Here is a 15,219-nt window from a genome sequence, read left to right as displayed (position 1 = left end):
TCCAAACAAACTCAGAAAAATTATACCTAAAATGTGCTGTTAGCTGTTACTGACACAGACTAGAAGGACTCTACACAGTTAAAGACAAACATGGCAGCTTCTCCTCCACTGAAGAGGCATTTTTGGCAGCCCTGGCTAAACTGGGACAGAGGCTTCAGGTCTGCTGTCGCCTGTCACATTTGAGACAACCTAAATAAAACACGCTCATCTCAAGAGCTTAAAAATGTTAAGAGATTACTGTCACTGGAGCTTGAAGAATGTGCTTCCAAGGCACGACTTGCTAGAAGTCTGAGTCTTATCATTACCCACCAGCAGTTCCCCCAGCCTTCCCCACCACTTCCCAAGCACAGGAGCAGGCCAGCCGCTCCAGAAGGCAGACGGGGATTTCAGCGGGTGGCCGTGACCCTGGTTAGAGGGATAAAGAGCGGTCACAGCGCGCCAACTGCTTCACAACTGTCAGGGCACATCATGGGCGAGCTCCGTGGAGGAGTCTGGAAGAACATGATGTTGTGAGCGATACACAGTCAGCAAGTTCAACAGACAATGCCAATAGATTTTTTTTTTTAAATGTTACCGACTATCTTACTGTGATTTCAACAGCACAGTTTGCAAATTAATCTTTTAATATTAAGCTGTAGTTACTGATGCTTCTAGAAAGAGAGATTTTATCTTGCTGTTCAAGGCTATGGTTCAAAGGGTGTTTGTTTACTACTGTTTCCCTCATACAGTATTCAGATAGTTTAGCAAATCCAATATTGAAGACTCACATACAAACTTTTGTTATTAATTAATCTCAGGTTTGTTAAAAAAAAAACAACTTTCTGCTGCTACTTCTTTTCTAAAGCTTATGCCTGAAACCTCAGGTAGGGAATCATTTGAAAGTACTTCCTCTAAGTAGGACATAAACTGCATCAAATTTTCTTGTGATGAATGAAAAATCAAGTTAAAAGAAATTTCAGCAAAAACATCACACACTTTTTCCTCCTATTAGCATAAGTACAGATCAAATGTGGTAACTTGGAAAATACAGCCATGAAGTGAAACTAAGGAGATAAGAAATAGTCTCTGGAAAGAACTCACCACTGCCTTAATGGATACACCATTTACAGATGCAGTTCAGCATAGCTTGTCTGTTAAAAGCTAAACGTTTTTTGCAGGATTTCTTATTACTAGCCATTGAGCTACTGTCCTGACATTCTCTTCCGTTCGTTTCTTGTCAAGAAATGTTTTGACTGCAGTCAATGCAGCTAGTAAGTGAGTGAAAGGTTTAAACCGGGACCTGGACTGTAAATTTTTAAAAATACTAAAATGAAGTTACAAGCCTGTAAGCCATGCATTGTCGGTTGTCTCCTTTCTTAAATATGTGATTTTTTTTCCTGTTCCACCTCTTTGGAAGGGATTGGTTGTGCCAAAACATTCAAGAATTATTAGTCTCAATTTTTTTTTTTTTGCTTTACTGGTTACAGATTCCAGAGTCCTGTATGACCTCCATTCTAGTCAGTGTCTTTGTAAGATAAAACAGATATTTCATATGTTCTTAAAATCAGACCCTTGGAGTACCTGAACTTAGGATTTTAACAGTGATCCCAAGACTTATTTTTTTCTTTTTAATTAAACTTGAGATAGATTCTTTGTCTGCATTTACCAAGCACTTTAGATAAAGAGGACTTCTAATTTGTTACATTAGGAAATTGAAATAGAAATGTCTGGCTGCCATCATAGGTCTGAAATAGATAATAGTCTTTTTTCCTGTCTCAGCTGCAAAAGCAAAAATCAAAACACAGCCCCCTTTCAGAAACAGCTCATGCAGCAAATCAGTAATCAAAGAAAACTGACAGGTTGTCCTCTCACAGCTCAGGCTCCTTTATGAACAAAAACTGAGTAGACGCTATCAACAGATATCCCTGAGCAAAGTTTCACCACAGTCAGCCCCAAGACCAGCTTATCAAATTTAGGGTAAACATATTGCTGTCAGGCAACTTTACAGCTCCAAAGCAATGCACTGACTCCAGGACTGTTCGGCCCAGACTTTTATGAAGGTACCTCCCATCCTCATCAAGAGAGCCAACTCTGTAACGCTGCCAGGTGTAAGGCAGTGACAGGCTCCAGAAACAGGACTGAGGGCAGTTACAGGATCAAAACGTCAGGACAGTGAAAAACCTCACTACATTAACATGATCATGGAAATAATAGTCAAGAAGTACATTCTGTACACAGAGTAGGACAAACAGTTAAGGAGTCTTAATTACACATTTTTTTATCCTCTTCAATAACTATAAATGGTTCAAGTGAAGCATATCCTCAGATTTTCCATTTCTGATACGCGATTTATAGTCAGACATGGCTACAATGTTTCTTTTGTTCAGCATGAAAAGGCTACATGCTGACATTTCCAGCTGCTTTACTTATAGATTGACTCATCAATTATCTTAAGAGAACTACTACCCTTTTTAACTGTGCCCACATGCAAACATACACGGAAATACCACATATTATTTTTGTGTATCTGTATCTCTGCTACACTGAGTGTGTAGGTGACATGAACATATAGGTGGAAAGAAGAAGGCATCTTTAGAAGGCATTTCAAATACATACTGAGCTTTTGAGAGGAAGACATTGTAGAAAGACAGGGCTAATTTTATCCCATCTTGAACTCAACTTTTTTTTTTCCCCCTCAAAATTAACAACAGCTTCAGATTGTCCTTACATCTGGATGAAAAAAAGTCAACAGGAAGAATAACAACAGCATGATGTATGCTTCAGAAACCATTTAATCACAAAAAACCAAGAAATAAACCATAAAACAATGTCAGACCTCTCTTGATAAATTTTCTCTCTACCCCAATCCCCAGTTTTAAATTTCCCCTTTACCAATGTTCTCTCCAGCACCTTTCTTTATTGCACAGACACACAAGTTATCTCAGCTTCCTTCAGAGGCTCACAATAGGAAAGATGGATAATTTATTAACTGAGTAGGTCCAAAAACCAGGTGGAATATTTGATTGTGAGGAAGTTTTCACAGGGGAGTCCTCTGGAACAGGATCCAAAGAGCACACTTCATTCACCAAGACTCTGGACTCAGGAACTGTTTCCCACAAGGTGAATGAGGGTGTAACTCCACAGCAGGTTGCATTCTCTGTTCTAACAATCTTTCAACGCACCCTTACATCAGCCTTATAATAGTGTACTTGGAACTACCACAAAACTGCTATTTTAGAGCAATATTTGCAGAACATGAACTAACAGAAATGGTGCATTCAGTTTTTGGTACCTGAAGCTCAGAAAAAAGGTTGCCAGATTGGCTGGAAGCAGCCCTAGCATAGGCACCCTCTCTATAGAGCAGGGGCACAGGAGGATTTTCAAAGCACACACATTCCAATTCCCATCTGAACAGGCCGGTTGCCTGCAATACAGCAGTTGTCCATTATTTCCACAAAGTATGGCAAGATTTTTGGGTTGTTTGTTTTATTGCAAGTTTAAGTCATAAGATTCCACACTTGGATCATTTCTGTCTCTGCACTTTCAAATTCATGGATAAGCATTAAAAAATTGTTGCTCCTATTCCTTTAGAAGCACCTGTTGGCAATGGCAATCTAAGCTGTCATAAGGTTTGTAAGACACATAGTTGATGTGCATATAAAAAACACACAACTCCATTATAAAATAGGTATTGCACAGCCTAAATCTGTTGCCCATGTATTTCTTCTTTAAAGAAGTATACATAAATTAAGATTTATCTTATTCTTCTTTTAGTATTTTCTTAATATTTCATCCAAATGTACTGGCTAAACATTAAAAAAGCGCAAAATTTAGTAGATTTAACCCACAAACATCACTCAGATCACATGCATATACTACCCTGAAAGTTTAAAAACAAAAGGTGAAAAGTACCTTCTTCCAAGATATCAAGACTCTGCCTGTCAAAAGTGCATTGCCTCTTCTTTTCCTTTTCATAGTCATATTCATAGCTTTCCTCTTCGTTTACTGACATTGCTGAAGTTATCCCAGATAGACACGATATGATGCCTTAGTCTCACAGGAGATGGCAAGTCATTCCCTCGGAGGCTGTATCTTCGGGGAGAGCAAAGAAAGGTCTCCACAAAGCAGGATACCATTTTTCCTTAATCACATGCTCAGCCAGGGAGCTCCTGAGTGACTGGAGTATTTGTCCTTAGCACAACAGCTTTGTGTTGTACAGATGGGGTGGAGGAGGGAAGACACCATCTGTCTAATAATTACTAAAAGATTTATGTTGTTTCTTACACCGGCTCTGATGGTAGCCAGTTTTTCTCAAAAGCTCCACTAACATATTTCAGCCAAAGTTAGTGGGCTAAAAGCCTCCTCCCTGGCACTGCTCACGTCAACAAGGTTCTCTCTTCTGCCCCTGCTCTTACAAGTGAAGTGGTAGCTCCCCACAAGTGTCTCCACACAGACGTCTGACCCAGCCTCTGACTGTCACACCTGGGAAAGGGTGTGCACCGTCAGAGTTATAAATCACCTCTCAGGTTGCCCAATGCTCCAAGTAACACAGACCTCACTGGAGCAATGAAGCCTGAGCCTGTACAGGCACACATGCCAATCCCACCCAGTAGAGATCTTGATACCCGGGGCTATTGCACAGTACAGTCTGACTGCAGCATCCACCACACGCTAAAACCATTGTGTGAAGAACTAGGCTGGGGAAAGGAGCTTTCTTATTGCTTTCATAAAAAAAAAAAAAAAATTACACTTGTACAAAGCACTTAAATGACATATCACTGTCAAATACCATGTTTTCCACAGTCATCTTTACTCTTAGTCTGCTATGGGAAAAGAAATACCTCACAAGTCCACATATGGCACCCTAGAGAATTTTCAAGGGTGTACATATCTGTTCTTTGTTCAACAAAAAACAAACCTCCTGTGCTCAGACCTCTTGGTTTCCAACAGGTTGTATTTGCTAATCTTGACTACACACATAGAGCAGGTTAACTTTCTTATTTAACTTTTTGCAGGTATAGATATTTAATGTTTGCCAAGCTACCTCCCTTACTTTCAATAGCAAACAGGTGCCCTTTGCTGCTTGCAGAAAGCATTCCTATCTTCGTCACGAGGCAAAGCATTTGCAGACAAAGTGGGGGCACTGTGAGGCAAAGGCAGCTCATCACCCTCTGGGGGTACATCAGTGCTAGGCAGACAGACAAACATTACGTTACAAGCCAGCAGAAAGCAACAGTTTGGGTCATGTAGGAACAATTTCTCTATTACCGTTTCTCTAGTGGTGAGGAAGTATGAGGTAGGATGAGACTAGAAGGAAATCATTTTATACAATTATGATGAACGATTCTGTTTCAAGTTTTGAACTCTTAATTATACAGTGCAACAATGTTTATTTAAATAATAGCCAAAGGATATGAAATACACATAAGTGGAACGTTCATTTCTGAATAAAGATCTTACTATTCAAACTTAAACAACTTGACCTTCGACTGCCAAAATTTACCACAATATTCAGCAGCATCAACAGCCCCAAGAATTCAGGTGGTGGGAAAAAATAGGATTGTCCTTTCTCCTCACATCATTACATTAAAAGATATGATTTTAATAATAAAGTAATTAGGGTCATGTCTGGTTTCTGATACCTTAGAACTTTTTTGTCTTCAGTTTTCCCCTGTAACAGTGAATCAATACTCTTAAAAAATTAATTACAGACTAAGTACCTACTAGCCATTCAGTGTCAATTTATTACATTTCAGTAATAGCTGGAAAATGGAAATTCTGAGAGTAACCAAAAGAATAAGCAATTTTAAAAGAATGCAAGAAGTAGCTTTCAGAACTTATGGACAGAAAAGTCCACCCCTGTCAAACATGATATAGTTTTACTAATCTTGACAAGTGCTCAACTACAGCTAACCAACTAGTTTATAAAGGAGACATGTATGTTGCTGCCCAATATATATGACAATATACAGAGAGTAAATCAATATTCCCACAAGTTGATTTCTGAACTATGATTCATGCCAACTCATGCCACACAGTAGTTGTCTGACATTCAAAAGTTGAGAAAAAGTGTTGCAATACCTATTTTGATATCAGCATACGATAAATGCTGATGCAAATTTATAATGGGTGGAGGAGGAATGTGTGTCCCACCCTCACACTATTAACTCCTTTTTAGTGTGTTCTGCATTAAGCCCCTTTAGTAGTGCAGGAGTATTTACTTGCTAAAGGTTACAAGCCAGGTTTCCAACAAATGCCAAACAATAAGTAGCTATGGAGAAAAATGTTTTAAAAAGTGCTAAACTGTATACAGTTCTGAAAATATACAATCTAATTAGGAAAGATTCAAAAGAGATTTTTAATATTTCCTGTAAACATACACTCAGGGCCTTTCAGAACATACTAGAATGAACATTGATTTTTATGGGCTGCCATGGCAAAGTAAATTTGGCGTATTTGCTGTAATCACCACTCTGAATTAGTGGCTAAAGACATTTAACTCCTGTCAGGAAGCTTGTTAAGTGGGTTGCAGTGCTCAAAGCACACAGACACACACTCCTCAAGCAATGCTTGCACTAAGGTACAGACTGTCTTCAGCAACTTTGCAATGAAACAGGAAACACGCAAACCAGGAGCTAGTTTGAAGAAGGGTGAGGCTGGACACAATACAAACAAACCCTCATATCCTGACTCATTATTTCCAAGGAACTCCAACGCATTCAAATTATTTTAACCTTCCCTTATCAATAAAAAATATCTAACTTGGGCACAATTAGCTATTACTAACAATGCTGCATTTAGAACAAAGAGATTCTCTGTAAGCAAACAAGTCTAAAACTAGCAGACAAAATGGCAGCACTCGGATGTAAAACATGTTGATGAAGAAATGTGGGTATTTTGGGGTGGGTTTTTTGTGTGGGAGATAAATTCGTCATTGAACGTGTGCTTTCTATTAATATATACAGTCAAACAAAGTTAGTTTGTTCAAATTTTTACAGGTTTCACATGTTTACCACTCTTTCAGTATCCCACACAAATTGTCTTCTGTCACTCAATCAAAAGGACAGCATGTTACTTTTGTAGCAAGGAAAAGAAATGGGATGAAGTGGGAAGACACTTATCTGGATATTTAGCAGCTTAGCAGACTGAAGACAAAAAATACCTCTGTACTGAAGTGTATGTTGCCCTATGTGGCTTTTAAGTTCAATTAGCTTAGGTCTAACTGGATAAAGAACAGGGAGTCAGTGAAGGAATAAAGAAAAAAGTGTGACATAGCAAAAAGCAGAAAATAAGAAAATTGTATCAACAATTATGCAGTTATAACCGAGGTTCAAACATATTTATCAAGTATAGAGATAAAGGACATGGGAGCAAAACAAGATCAACTTGAATGAGAATTTCAGCTGCATACCTATAGAGCAAGGGCTGTTTCAGAGAGTGAATGTTAAAGGCATTGGTAAGACTCTCACAGATTTCGATGGCATGCCCAGTGTCAGCATCCACTAACATTCAGAGCAACACCAGGGTTACTCTGTCCACAGGGATGGAGTTAAAAAGAGCTAATGTATGGAGGAGATGATGGGTCACCACACTGATGCAAGCAAGTCAATGATAAGTAACCACTCATAGGAGATCAAAGAGAACAAGCGATAACACTGTTCACTATTGTTCAGCTAAAATCAAAGTTAGGGAGCTTGCTGATTATTGATTCAGTGGAGTGAAAAACAGAATAGAGGAGAAAAGCTCCAAACAGTAACTAAACAGAACAGGTAGTAAAAACATTTCAACATGAGTAGGAAGAAAATTATGGGTAGGGGTTGACAGTTGAAGAGAAGAGCAAAAGCAGGATAAGGGGTGTCAGAACAATTAAGATGAAGTGGCTCAAGCAAACACAAAAAGGGTTGGAAGCTTCAGCATGTTTGACCAAGAGGTAAAACCAATGACTGGCAGGGAAAAAAGGAAAAGACACCATTTCCTCCGTAAGAAACTGCCAAAACTTATGGCCAACAAAAGAAGGAGGAAAGAGTCAATTGCACATTCAAAGTCATCTGGAATTGTAGACAATAGAACTCTTACGCATTAGCATGGAATTGCTGAGGTAGAAATAAACAAGTAATGGAAGAAACTGCAAGAAAAGTAATTTGATCTAAAGTCAACCTGGATTTCTCTAGAAAGCATTGTTCATTAGACAAATATTGGCCTAAGAGAGAGGCAAGGGGACAAGCCCATTCACAATGATTTTTAGGAGTATATACACATCTGTTTAGTTGTTTGGTAGTTTGGTGGGGGGTGTTGTATATTTTTTTTTGCACAAGTTGCGTTGTGTGTGGTTTTTTTAAGAATGCATTTGTTTTTCTTTAAAAAAACACTCAAATGAACCTACACATTTATACAGTTATCTTTCATGGTAAGAGTCTACAAAAGTTTCACCTCTTTCTCTGTCATTGGTTCTGTCAGAGTCTACTACAAAAATAGCTATTTCCCCTCTCCCCATTCCACCTACACAATATATTTTGTTAATGCCAACTAAGGTGACAACTGTCACTCATGTTATAAAATACTATACTTGAAAATGTATGTAAAAAGCACAGTATAATAGTTATTTATAGAGGTTTCAATATATTGTAATGTTAGTTAACACCCTTGATTCAAACAGTGTGACATTCTATTGTCTATTTCCATCTACTCGTACCAAAAATAAAGTCTGTAAAGGACCTTATGTAAACAAATTAGTTAATTAATTATTCCAACCCTGCAAGGATTTATAAATTGTAAATTTTCAGCATTTTTTAATTTGCTTTTGCAAGGTATTAAAAAAAAAATTCCACTACCAAAAGTTGAAGGCATCATTACTATGTTGATCATTACAGAAATTCATTACATCTGAGTTAACAGTGAGTCACTTCATTACTTTTTAAGTTAAATAATAGCATTAAAACCTTATATCCTGATGTAATTTTAGACTGGTTTTTTTTTTGAAGAACAAGAAACCATATGCTGTTGAAATAATTACTAAATAAACGAAACCAAATTAAGTCACATCTTTTAAATGGAAATCTGTGAGTCCCAGTGACTCTGACAAAGAATGTATGAACAATTTGATCACAGAAATAATTCCGTAGGATATTATCTTGTGATAATTTCTATTAGTTTTAATGAACCACCCACGGTTTTCCAGTGTAATATTTACCAAAAAGGGTGATCTGGGTGGGATTCACAATTAAATGCTCACACACATCTGAGCTCCAGAGAGTCCATGTATGGCAGAAAAATTGGCTCTCAAACTATGCTTCAATTTTTCTTAAAATAGATATTCAAAACAGGTCAGCTGAGCTGCAACGGCCTATCTTGCTCTACTGAACGTAAAAAGAATCTCAGGAAAACGACTCGTGGCATCAACAAATACACAGCAGAAAAACCAAAAAACCCATTAAGAGACAGGCATCTTTTATATGTCATGAGCTCCAGGTTTTTTCCTGTAAAGATGCCTTTTGTCTCCTGCCACAATTAGAATAGTTTTCTCCATCAATGGTAAATGCCAATACTATTTTAAACCCAAATTAATATACCTATATTGAAGGCCAAAGACTATGTCTTCCACTGCACCTCTCAAATCCTTCTCTCTCACACATCTGAACTGGGAGAAGTAAAAGAAAGCTAAACCCCACTGAATTCTATGAACCCTAGGAGACTACCATTCACTTGAGAGAGGACTGACAGCACTATGCTTCATCATGTAAAAACTAATGCTTTAATTACAAAATAATAATAATATAAAAATGTAATAATGCATTATGCCTTACCTGCTGGAGATATTTCACTATCAGACATTAAACTCTGCCTTCTCTTAAGGGAGAACTTCAAACAGATAGCCAGTACACAGTTTAGCTGGCTCCCTGTAGATCTCGGCTCATGGAAGAAGTATGCTGGGCAGGGGCTCAGCACTCACAAGGAAACTGGAAAGCCCAGAATCAGACCAACCATGAGGTCCTGATTTCATAGGGATTTAAATGTTTGCCCAACACCTGTTGCTTATTCCACGACTGTGGAACTCCCACAGTTTCCCCAGTGCAAGCACACACCTTAAGGCAAAACTGATGGGCAGCTCAGCTCTTAGCTCAGACATTCAGGCATAGCACACTTGCACAAAAATGACACTTGGACCACAAAGACAAAGGACCATAAAAAAACCCGACTACCTATGGGAGTCTTAACCTGGAGGGAAAAAATCAGCTACAGCTTCTACTGACAGTACAACTGGTCTGTTTTTTAAGCTTCTAAAAGCAGGACAACTCAGCCTGTTACATCATGTGGATTAATCAGATGCTACAGTATTTACTAGGGTTAAACCTAGAGGATAAGGGTTACGTAATGGATTCAATCCAACCTAAAGTGATCAGATCTCTCAAATAAATATGCACCTTTTCTCTTTGAACACTTGGATGGGAATAATCAACTAAATATAAGAGAAGGTCAAGTTTAACAAGCTTCTGAAATTGCATTCAGTTCCAAAATCTAGCACTGAGAAACAAATGGAGGCACATGCCACTCAAAAAACCATAAAAACCCATTCAAATTTTGTCACCCTCATCTTTATACTTCATGTCCCCTCTGACACTGTTATGAAAGCACTACCATATAAACATTTTTGAAATATTTTTGTGTATTACATACATACATCATCCTCTGGGCCTACACTCCTTACTCCTCTCTGTTCTTTGCTTTACTGTGATCTCTGACTTGTCTCATTTAGGCTGAGCTCTCCCAACGAAAATTAAATTCATACACAACTATTGCATTCCCAAAAGCTGCATTTTGTTTCAGAGTGCCATCAGGAATCCTGATTTTTCTATGCTGCAGAGAATACAGGTTTCAGCCATTCCTTACCCTTTCTTGTGTGCCTGATGAAAACCTTTGGTGCTCTGATAAAGAAATAATCACCCAAGCAAATATTATATAAAAATTGCAAGAGGCCCAAGAGGTAATGCTAGCCAGAGTTTGTAATTCTACCAATTTAAAAAGTTAACCTGCTTGCTTTTAAGGATCTGCAGCTTTTAATGTCTTTCACAGACAAATAACTAGAGAGAAAATATGTACTGCCTATTAACACATGAAATATATACATATTACAGGATATTGCTAATGCAGAAAAAACACAGACTTAAAACTCGAACCAACAGCAAATCTTACCATCAGGGTAATTTAATTCAGCTGAATTATTATACATACAGTTAGCTTTTCAAATATCCCTTCCCCTGCCCAAAGACTGCTCATACAGTGCATATGCTCCTCTGCCACTCCCTTCAAAAACAAGAAAGCCATACAGCAGTCTCCTCCAGCACGCTCACAGGAGATGCTGAGGTGCAAGAGAGACACGGGCATCTCTGTCACACCAGGGTGCTGCCTTTTTCAAGGTGTTTCCTTTTTGGAACCACTGAACAACGATGCTCCCGGCTTACAAGCTCCCAGTTCTGAAACAAGAGACTAGAAAAAATATTTACCATCCGTACATTCTTCATAATACCAGTCCAGTTCATAATAATCTGCTTCAATAAATTTCTGCATAGTCAGTATCCTTCAGCGACATGCACGAGATTTCACTTCGCTGCTAAGGTCAAGTGAAATGCAGCCATGCCTTCCTGCCTTTGCAAAATGCCAGAGCACAAGACAGCTCACGGGAAGCTGAAAATGAGCTGCACATCTTCGCTGAGGCCACAACTGAAATAAAAAGGGGTGTGTGGAGAGTGTATTTGGAAAAAAAAATAAAAATAAAATAAAAACTAGAAAAAGGATGCAGAAAGGAAGCAGATGCCCTGTCGGCTCCTGTAATGAAGCTCTGCACAGGAGCCTTGGATGGGTGTTAACGAAATCCTCCTATCAAAAGGCTGATGCGCTGACGTTAGGGACACACACCACCGCCCGGCTGCTTCTAACTCATTCCTTTCCTCCCCAGTCTCCACATCTCTTTCAGGCTAACGTGTTGCCATGGAGACGAGCTGGCTCCAAAAGCGATGCAGAGATGAAGAAAATGCATTTTGCTGTTTCTGGCTTCACAGACTAGAAGGAGTCCTCCATACTGGAAACAAAAATCCTTGCTCAGAAAGATGATACAATTCACTGCCACTGTTCACATAACAACAGCATCACACTGTTGCAATTCACTGGGGACATGCAGTACATTAATAATGAAAATCTAGTCCATTACTACTCTCCTCCACACAGTTTGATAAAAGCCTGCCTTCCCCATGGAAAATTAAACCATGTTACTGCTTTGTTACACTATTCTGGTCTGATCCAATAGAATCCTTTCTACATCCTGCTATTGCAAAATGCCAAACAAAAAAGAATCAGCAAAATCAGGAGAGCAATACATTTCTCCTTGCAAAAAAACGCTGATCTGTTTCTACATTTTGTCCTCTCCATGAACCACTGACCTTTTTTTTTTTCCCCAAGCACCTAAGCTTCACAGCTGAAAATAAGAGGTTAGGCCAAAGTTTCACTACTTTATTCCTAAAAATACTGAAGGTCATCACAGAAAACAGCTTAATGTCTGCGTTCAATGTTTTGGAAATGAAAGAAAATACTTTTGCAGCCCTCAATAAAATTGTTTTTAAGCTATTAGAAGAGAACCGGTCTGAGGAACAGACAGGTTTAAGGCATTAAATCATCTAACACAGTAGTTCAAAAAGCATGCCTGAATATGGGCAAGTATAGTTACCAAAGGGATCGACATCCATTTTTCATAACCAGCATATATTCTTCACCCATTTCTCCCCTTTTTTTAGGAAACTTTTTCTTTGCTAACACCAGCATTGGAATAGATAGATTAAGTTGTGACCTATGTTAGCAACACAAAGTAGGAGGCTATATTGGGTCTGACCAAGGAGCATCTCTCTGGCTGAAGACTCCATCCACAAGAACATCCACGAGCAGGTAACAGAGGACTATCCAACACTTTTTCAACTGCCCTCCCAACCTCCATTTTTTTCCAGCTTCAGATACAGCCTTAGACAGATGCAGCTGCTGCTACTTTTAGCAATTCCTGAACAACTTATCCTATCTATTCTTGAGCCCACACACAATTTTAGCACCTCAAACGTCCTCTTGCAAGGAGTTCAACACATCTACTATTCATGATGTATGAAACCCTCATCTTTTGCTCTGCAACTCACTTTTACTAACTTAATTTGATGCTTCTAGCTCTGGAAATCTGAACACTCAGTGCACCTCTGGCTTCCAATCACTCACAATTTTGCAGATTTCTATTACGGTCACCCTCACTCATGTCCCTTCTAGGTGGTTATCACTTATTCTACACCTTGACTGGCACTGCTTTGCTTTACTGCAATAGAAATAGGTAAAGAATAGTCAAGCTATGCAGAGGAAAATGCACTGGTTTCATGACCACAGTAGTATTTCAGCATTATTGGTATAAGAAATTATCACTGCAGTACTTTGAGTCTTGCAGAGTTTCAGTTATGCATACTCACAAAGGAAAAAACTACACATGCTATTAAATACAATTAAGGCTACACTGTTAAAATACTGTCAGAGAAAAATAAAGGTTCCTATGGCAACATCAACTCAACTGCTCTGCATAGAAGCTATTTGTTCCACTTGTATTATTTTTGTCCAAAAGGTAATTTCAGTCTGGGTAATGCTATTAAATAAGCATTTAAAATAGAAAGAATGAACATTGTCTACCAGCTTAAATTGCTGCAGGGACACTCTCCTTTTTATTTGCTGACATTTTAAACAAAGGAAATCTTCAACATGCTAGAATTTTCTTCTCACTGTCCTCCCTGCTGCACACGTACTCCCTTTCAATGAGACAGGATAAAAATGGTTCAAGGTAGGGGTTTAGGCCTTTTGTTTGTTTGTTTTATTGATATTTTTCTGCAGATCTGATTGGAAACACACTGGTGTAATCCATATAGGCATTATTTTCCTGTGGAGAAAATCACTTGTGTGGCCAAATGATTTCAGAACTCAGGAGACTTGGAAATATGGGATAAGCGTATTATCTTCCCAGCATGAAGACAGAAACCCTGGGCAGACAGAATACTATACATCCAGGTATTCACACACAAGCATCCCTTCAATTATGTGAGAAATTGTAGCTCTATAAAGCTGGAAGGGTTGTCAAGCTGAACAGGAATGTCTGACCAAGCCAACAAAGCAGCTGCACGCTTGCAGAACCTACATGCAGCCCTATTTTTTCTTCCTACAGTGGTGTATCGGATTCATCTTATGTGAAACTTATCAGAACAATATATTTTTCTGGTAGACTGCTTGTACAAACATTGAACCTCTGTGTATTCAAGTCTCCATATTATAAGGAACTTGATTTTTCCTATTCCAAAGCTAAATACAGTTATTCATTCAGCATTCCCTTCCAGCTGCTACATTTTGTCCTATTTTTTTATATTTACATCTAACTATGTAGTTAGATGTAAACAAGCCCCTCACCTTTTATTTGCTCTCCAAAGGGCAAAACATACAGACCAATAAAGAATTTCAGTAGCCAACTGTGAACAGCTAGACTGAGCATTCCTTAAGATTGTGATTACAAAGGGCTATAATAATGGTAGAAAAGATGGCTTGAAAAGCTCATCAGCCCTCTCCTTCCTTTTAGCTGAAATAAATCCATGCCAGAGGTCAACGCTAAACTGATCTGCCTAAATTAGCCAGGTTATAAAAAACACACAAACCCTTTTCTTTGTTTGAAGAGAATTTTTGACAAAGATAACTTCAGTTATCCCATAGCAGCACACTCAAGACTGTAGTGAACTGTGCTGCTAGGGTGCAAAGCAACAGCAAGTCATCTCTGCTGGCAAATAAAGTATTAAAAGTATGTCATTATCCAGCATGTCACTATAAATCCTGCGTTCCCATGCTTAGTCATCTGCAGCTTTCTTTCCAAACCTTTTCCAATTGCAGGAGGATCCTTTGAAACTGAACACTGGAGCTGGATGGAGTATTCCACGGCAGCTGCAACAGTGTATTACCTCCCATTCGATTAACTCCCAAGTCACATTTCCTCTCTTGGCTACAGCTTTACATCAGGATGCTCAGATAATTAAACACCCTATCGCATCATCATTTTCTGCAGTCGCCAACACAGTCACCACTGCTCAGGATAAAGTTGCCCATCCCATTAACTTGGTCTGGAGTCATTTTCATCATAGCAGCAGCTACACAGGTTACCATTATGCAAAATGGCATATTGATCACAGTTGC

General features: G+C 38.7%; 1 protein-coding gene across 5 annotated transcripts in view; it reads right to left on the bottom strand.

Moving 5' to 3' along the window:
• TRAK1 (trafficking kinesin protein 1) overlaps nt 1–15,219 on the bottom strand; it is a 130,262-nt gene that overhangs the window by 45,320 nt on the left and 69,723 nt on the right. For 2 of the 5 annotated variants that reach the window (XM_050307583.1, XM_050307593.1), the window contains exon 1: nt 11,481–11,814. The exons of the other annotated variants lie outside the window; for them this stretch is intronic. In XM_050307583.1, coding sequence (XP_050163540.1) covers nt 11,481–11,544 — 64 coding nt within the window. In that variant the 5' untranslated portion in view covers nt 11,545–11,814. Of the gene's footprint in view, nt 1–11,480; nt 11,815–15,219 lie in introns of those variants that run through there. 5 annotated transcript variants of the gene reach the window in all.

The sequence above is a fragment of the Myiozetetes cayanensis genome, unplaced genomic scaffold (genome assembly GCF_022539395.1).
Source record: "Myiozetetes cayanensis isolate MyiCay16 unplaced genomic scaffold, myiCay2020 scf1, whole genome shotgun sequence".
Taxonomy (NCBI): Eukaryota; Metazoa; Chordata; class Aves; order Passeriformes; family Tyrannidae; genus Myiozetetes; species Myiozetetes cayanensis.
This window is presented reverse-complemented; position numbering and strand designations above follow the sequence as displayed.